This window comes from Myotis lucifugus, unplaced genomic scaffold (genome assembly GCF_000147115.1).
Source record: "Myotis lucifugus unplaced genomic scaffold, Myoluc2.0 scaffold_1050, whole genome shotgun sequence".
Taxonomy (NCBI): Eukaryota; Metazoa; Chordata; class Mammalia; order Chiroptera; family Vespertilionidae; genus Myotis; species Myotis lucifugus.
In genome coordinates, this window is record NW_005872098.1 from 11985 (window position 1) to 19593 (window position 7609).

A 7609-nucleotide genomic window follows, 5' to 3' on the forward strand; every position below is an offset into this window, starting at 1 on the left:
ACCAAGGGACAGCAGGGACGTCTCCCCTACCTCCTGGGGTCTGGAGAACCCTTCCCGGAAGGGTCCAGAGAATAGGGGGAAATCTCTGACGCGGCCACACTTTACAGACAGAGACGTCGGCGGACGACCGCCAGGGATCGGCATGGGCCGGGACTTTCCGCTGATGCTGCCGAGCCGGGGGAGAGGCCAGGGAGTCCTGAGCCACAAGAAGGGAGAGGAGGGCACCCCGGACCGTGGGGGGATGGTCAGATGGGGTGCTTGCACCTCCCGGGTTTTGGCACCAAATGTAAGGTTCGCAGCACAGGAGACAAGGTCAGAGAACCAGGCAAGTCGAAAAGAAGGAACTTTAATCTGCACTCCCGGGCGAGGTTCACGGGTCCAAGGGCGGGGCCAGTGAAGTCGCGCCAAAAGGGAATGGAGGCACTTTTTTTATACAGCTGTTCACTGAGGGCAGGGGAGCATGAGCTGTGGGAGTTTCCGCTTCGGGCAGGTCTGTCATGGGTTCCAGGAAGGAACCAGTATCTGCGTCACCATCTGCCTTGCGGTTGCATGCATCGGCTCCTGGACTTCCCTCCGACCTAACACTTATCATCTGAGTTATCCCATCACAGTGATGCTTCTCCTGCTCTGCCTCAAACTCCAGCTCCTGCTCATAATTACAAGGTAAATCTTTATCAGGTGGGCTCTTGACTGCGGTCGCAGGAGCAACAGGCGGAGGCAAAGGAGGCACAGAGGGGGGAAGTGGTATTTTTAGAGATTCGCACCCCTCCACTGTAGGCTGTAAAGCTGTGGCCACATCCTGCTTAGACATTCTTAAACTCTCCTGTGCTGGATCAAGGCAATCATGAATTAAAGACCATAATGTGAATGTAGAAATGGGAATCTTCTCTGGACCTTCTGCTGTGTATCGGTCACGCAACTGCTTTCTGACCTTTTCCCACATTTGAAAGTTGATGGTTCCCTCTTCAGAAAACCAAGGGCAAGTTTCATTAACAAAATTTAAGAAATTAAGAATCTGACTCATTAAAATACCAATGGCATATTTCACAGACCTAGAACGAACTCTCCAAAAATTCATCTGGAATAAAAAATGACCCCGAATAGCTGCAGCGATCCTGAGAAAGAACAAAGTAGGTGGGATCTCAATACCAAATATCAAGCTGTATTACAAAGCCACTGTTCTCAAAACTGCCTGGTACTGGCACAAGAACAGACATATAGATCAGTGGAATAGAATAGAGAGCCCAGAAATCGACCAGAACCAATATGCTCAATTAATATTTGACAAAGGAGGCAAGAACATACAATGGAGTCAAGATAGTCTCTTCAATAAATGGTGTTGGGAAAATTGGACAGATACATGCAAAAAAATGAAACTAGACCACCAACTACACCATACACAAAAATAAACTCAAAATGGATAAAGGACTTAAATGTACGACGGGAAACCATAAAAATACTAGAAGAATCCAAAGGCAACAAAATCTCAGACATATGCTGAAGCAATTTCTTCACCGATACAGCTCCTAGGGCATTGGAAACTAAAGAGAAAATAAACAAATGGGACTACATCAAAATAAAAAGCTTCTGCACAACAAAAGAAACCATCAACAAAACAACAAGAAAGCCCACTGCATGGGAGAACATATTTGCCAATGTTATCTCCAATAAGGGTTTAATCTCCAAAATTTACAGGGAATTCATACAACTTAACAAAAGGAAGATAAACAATCCAATAAAAAAATGGGCAAAGGACCTAAATAGACACTTTTCAAAAGAGGACATTCAGAAAGCCAAGAGACACATGAAAACATGCTCAAAGTCACTAATCATCCGAGAAATGCAAATCAAAACAACAATGAGGTACCATCTCACACCTGTCAGAATGGCTATCATCAACAAATCCACAAACGACAAGTGCTGGAGAGGATGTGGAGAAAAAGGAACACTCGTGCACTGCTGGTGGGAATGCAGACTGGTGCAGCCACTGTGGAGAACAGTATGGAGTTTCCTCAAAAAACTAAAAATGGAACTCCCATTTGACCCTGTGATCTCACTTCTAGGAATATATCCCAAGAAACCAGAAACACCAATCAGAAAGGATATATGCACCCAGATGTTCATAGCAGCACAATTCACCATAGCTAAGATCTGGAAACAGCCTAAGTTCCCATCAGTAGATGAATGGATTAGAAAACTGTGGTACATCTACATGATGGAATACTATGCTGCTGTAAAAAAGAAGGAATTCTTACCATTTGCAACAGCATGGATGGAACTGGAGAGCATTATGCTGAGTGAAATAAGCCAGTCAATGAAGGAAAAATACCACATGATCTCACTCATTTATGGATAATAAAGACCATTATAAACTTATGAACAAAAATAGATCCAGAGCAGAGCAGCCTTGAACAGACTGTCAAACTACAGCAGGAAGGCCGGGGAGGGTTGGGGGGCAGGAGGGGAGGGTAAGAGATCAACCGAAGGACTTGTATGCATGCATATAAGCATAACCAATGGACATAAGACACTGGGGGGTAGGGGAGGCCAGGGGATTGTCAAGGAGAAAAAAAAAGGAGACATATGTAATACTCTTTGTAATACTTTAAACAATAAAACAATTTAAAAAAATAGAATCTGACTACTCTTAACAGAGCATCCTCGAGCTTTGAGCAAAGTTTTAAGCATTTGAGAGTAGAGGTCTTTCCTGAGACCCTGAATTACCCATGTTTTACACCCAGCTAATACAACTTACAACATCCACTCCTTACCTTGCTTCTTTAATCTGTTGCACAGCGCACTTCTCGGAGCACCCTTCGCTTGACTTTTGAGAGTTCCCCTGTACTCAAGTCCCTGGACCCGGGCACCAAATGTAAATATTTCTCTCCTTTCTGCATCCAGTGCGGCCAGAGAGTGGACCAGTTCCTGAGTAGGGGCTGCTGGGGATTGAGAAAATGAAAGAAAGAGACAGACACAGAGATAGAAGGGAAAAGCTGGGGCCGGGTGGGACGGCTGTCCTCTGGTGGAGAGACAGTTACCCAGAGCCAATACAGCACATTCATTTTATATAGCAAAAACCAGGAAGTTTTACTAAAGGTTAAGACAAAGGAGATTATGTGCATTCTTGGGTGGCCGGAGTCATATTCATTCCTGGTACTTGGCTGGATTTAGATAACAAAACCCACCCCCTGGTGCCTGGGCTGAAGGTCAAGCTGACAACACTCCTGCCTCTGTCAAGGTGTGTTTCCAGGACGTGACTCTGCCAATGCCACTGGACTTAGCTGATGATAATTAAAGAAATGACCATGTGCCTTCCCAGGCGCTCTCTACAGTTTCTGTTGACAAATCAGCTGATAGTTGTATGGGCTCTCCCTTATAGGTAACTAACTGCTTTTCTCTTGCTGCTTTTAAGATTCTCTCTTTGTCTTTTGCCATTTGCATTTAATTATGATGTGTCTTGGTGTGATCCTCTTTGGGTTCCTCTTGTTTGGGGTTCTCTATGCTTTCTGGACTTGGGAAGTTTTCTATTATTATTTCTTCAAATAGGTTTTCGATATCTTGTTCTCTCTCTTCTTCTGGCACCCCCATAATTCAGATGTTGGTATGCTTGAAGTTGTCCGAGAGGCTCCTTACACTATTTTCATATTTTTGGATTCTTTTTTCTTTTTGCTCTTTTGGGTGGGTGTTTTTTGCTTCTTCATATTTCAAATCATTGATTTGATTCTCAGGATCCTTTAGTCTACTGTTGAATCCCTGTATATTATTCTTTATTTCAGTCAGTGTATGCTTAATTTCTGACTGATCTTTTCCATTTTGTTGACATTCTCACTAAGATCCTTGAAAGTCTCAATAAGTCCCTTGGAGCAGTGGTCGCCAACATTTCAGACCTCATGGACCACCAGTGGTCTGTGGATCACTGGTTGGCGACTGCTGCTCCAAAAGTTTCCTTAAACCAGTGGTTGCAACCTTTTGGACCTCACAGACCACCAGTGGTCTGCGGACCACCAGTTGGCCACCACTGCCTTGGAGATTTCTAGAAGATTCTTGAGTAACCTTATAACTATGGTTTTGAACTCTATATTCAGTAGTTTGCTTTCTTCCACTTCTTTCATTTGTGACATGTTTCATTGTCTCCGCATTTTGGCTGCTTTCCTGTGTTTGTTTCTATGTATTGGGTAGCTGCTAAGTCTCCTGAGTTGATAGAGTGGCCTTGTGTAGTAGGTGTCCTATAGGACCCAGTGGCTCAGCCTCCCCAATCACCTATGGTGGACAATCTAGGTGCACCCCTGTGTGGGCTGTGTGCACAGTCTTCTTGTAGTTGAGCCTTGATTGCTGTTGGTGTCACTGGGAGGAATTGACCTCCAGGCCAATTGGCTGTTGGGACCAGCTGTGACTACAGTGGGACAGCTGCTGTGCAGGAGACACCCCTATGGAGCAGGACTTGCTTCAGTGGGGCTTTGGTGCTCACTGATTCTGCCCTTGAGTGTGTCACTTATGGATGTGAAGAAGTTGTACTCTGGTATGGTCTCACATTGACCACTGGGTACACTGGCTCTTGGGTCTCCAGGGAGTTGCAAAGTCATCCACTGCCTGGGACCATCCAGCAGGAGCTACAGAGAGAGCTGCAGATTCCTCCTCTTTGTTTCGGGTTTGGAAGTGCCCAGATAAGGCCCAGCTGTGAAGCAAGGCAGGCTGGTGCTGGTGCCGGGTCTTGGGGCTTTTATTGATAGGTTTGGGGCTCCCTGACTCAGCTGCAGCTCGTTTAACAGGTTTTTAGCCTTTGGAAGGACAGGCCATTCATATGCAAAAGCCACTGCGCACAGCTTGGGTGGGGTTGTAAATTGGGTGGGGCAGGGTCTCAGGGAATCACCAGGGCAGAGCAAACAGAGATGGCTGCCAGTCAGCCCTGCAACAGGGGAGGTCCCTGCATGAGAACAATGACTGCTGTGAGCACCTCCATCTGGAAGAAAGCCACCCCCAAGTTCCTGCCCCAATGCCAGTTTCTTCTCATATGTGTCTGGGTCCCCCAGAGCCTCGCCCGACACTAGAGCTCAGAGGAAGCGGGGGCTTGTAAATTCAATTTGTGGTGCTAGCCTTTTAAGAGGAGCAGCTGGATCTCAGTAGCCCATGTGTCATTCAGCCCCAATCTGCACTGGTTTTTACAGCCTGTAGTTCTTACTGCCAGCCCATAGGAACTTCTTTTCCCAGCTCTGGGACCCTAGGATGGGTGTCTGGTGTGGTGCTGGGACTCCTTGCTCCTCTGGGCAGCCTCCACAGAGGTGATCTCCCTCCTGATTAAAAAAAGCGGCACACCTGGGTGCCGGACCAGCCTGTTTTGCGCCTCCGCACCTCCTACCAGTCTCAGAGTGCTTTCTTCTTTACTTCTTTAGTTGTAGGACTTCCATTCAGCCAGCTTTCCGGCAGTTCTGGATGATAGTTGTTCTGTATTTTAGTTGTAATTTTGATGTGGTTGTGGGAAGCAGTGAGCACAGGTATTTGCCTATGCTGCCATCTTGGGTCTCTCAGTAGTTCACTCTTAATCTCCTTAATTGCATGCTTAATTTCCAGGATTTGTGATTAGTTCTTTTTTAAAGTTTCAATCTCTTTGGTAAAGAACTCATTTTGTTCATTGATTTGTTTTCTGAGAGCATTGAATTGCCTGTCTGTATTTTCTCATATTGCATTGAGTATTTTCAGAACTGCAAATCTCTGTCATTTATGTCATATATTTCCATGTGGTGTAGGTTGCTTCTGGGGGTTTTTCCTTTTCTTTCTCATCATCCTTGTTAACATGGTTATTCATGGTATTTGCTGTTCTCCTTTGCCTAGGCATTTAGATCTGTCTGTATATATATATGGCTGATAGCAGCTTCCTCTGAAGAGATCTTTCTACTATTTTCCAGTAGATGGCACTGAATTGCAAGATTTTGTTTTCCTCCCGTGATCTCCCTGTCAACCTCCACAGCTTCTGTAAGAAAGTACGGCTGTGCTGCTTGGGAGTGGGGTTTGTTTTGCCCTCACAGTAATGGCGACCCCTGACCTCCGTGGGGTCCCACCCCAAGCACCCCACCTGGGGATCAGTCACAGAGGGAAACAGCAGTTCTACTGCAGCAGCTCTTGGTTTACAGATAATATTCTCCTCCCTGACTCCAAGGGCAACCGGAGGCACGTTTTGGGAGCCCAAGTGGCAGCAGTCCTCTGTGGTTCCATTTCTTTGAAACTCCACTGCCTGGTCCGACAGTGGAGCTGCGTGGCCAGACCCTGTGCTCTGTCAGCCATCTGCTGGCTCAATCACTATTCGCTCCCTTGCTGCTCACCCCGCTGGACTGCTCCTCTCCCCCCACCCACCCCCCCTTGCTTCTCTCTGTTCCTCCGGTGGAAGAAAGCACCTGCTACTGCTGGCTTCCTCCACTCTCTAGGCAGAGCCTCCAGCTCCCGGCTGCAGTGCTGCACCTGCAGGCCATCTGTGCTTTCCTCTCTTCTTGTGTCCTGGTTTATTCTTGGTTGCCCACCTTTAGATGTTTCAGTATGCAGGTCTCTCAGGCATGGGATTTCTTTGTTAAATTATAGTTGGTTAAGTTGTTGAAATTTCTATGATCTCTTTAATGTATTGCTGGATCCAATTTGCTAATATTTTGTTGAGGATTTTAGCATCTATGTTCATCGGGGATATTGGCCTATAATTTCCATTCTTTGTAGTATCTTTAGTTGGTTTTGGAATTAGGATAATGCTGGCCTCATAAAAGGAAGTCTTCCCTCCTCTTGAATTTTCTAGAGTAGTTTGAGGAGACTAGGTGTTAGTTCTTCTTTGAACGTTTAGTAAAACTCGCCTGTGAAGCCATCCAGTACAAGTTTTTGTTTGTTTGTTTGTTTGTTTTTTTATTACTGCTTCAAATTCATTATTTGTTATTGGCCCATTCAAGTTTCCTGATTCTTCCTGATTGAGTTTTGGAAGATTGTATATTTCCTGGAATTTGTCCATTTCACCCAGGTTGTTCAGTTTGTTGGCATATAGTTGTTCATAGTATTTTTTTTTTTTACAATTCTTTGTATTTCGGTGGTGTCAATTGTTACTTTGACTCTTTCATTTCTGATTATATTTATTTGACTTCTTTGTTTCTTGATGAAGTCTGGCTAATGGTTCATCAATCTTGTTTATCTTTTCAAAGGACCAGCTCTGATTTCATTGATCTTTTATGTTGTTTTTTAGTCTCTATGCCATTAATTTCTGCTCTGATATTTATTATTTCATTTCTTCTACTTCTTCTGGGCTTTTCTTGTTGTTCTCTTTCTAATATCTTAGTTGTGGGTTTAGGTAGTTGATGTTTTTCTTGTTTCATGAGGTAGGCCTGTAATGCTATGTACTTCCCTCTCAGAACTGCTTTCACTGTATCCCATAGCTTTTGGGTAATTGCATGTCCCTTCTCATTTGTTTCCAGGAAGTTTTTTATTTCTTCCTTGATCTCACTGTTAACCCATTCATCCTATCTAATAAAAGAGAAACATAGTAATTAGCCGTACCTCTGCTACCCTTCCCATTGGCTAATCAGGGCGATATGCAAATTAACTGCCAGCCAAGATGGCGCCGGCAGCCAGGCAGCTTGAAGCT

The 7609-nt window shown here is 44.9% G+C and overlaps 1 protein-coding gene across 1 annotated transcript in view; it reads left to right on the forward strand.

Annotated features, from left to right (window-relative positions):
- The first annotated feature begins 460 nt into the window (after window positions 1-460).
- Window positions 461-7609, forward strand: part of LOC102432077 (sodium/glucose cotransporter 5) — a 14803-nt gene continuing 7654 nt past the window's right edge. The window contains exon 1 of the mRNA XM_023747912.1: window positions 461-490. Coding sequence (XP_023603680.1) covers window positions 461-490 — 30 coding nt within the window. The remainder of the gene's footprint in view (window positions 491-7609) is intronic.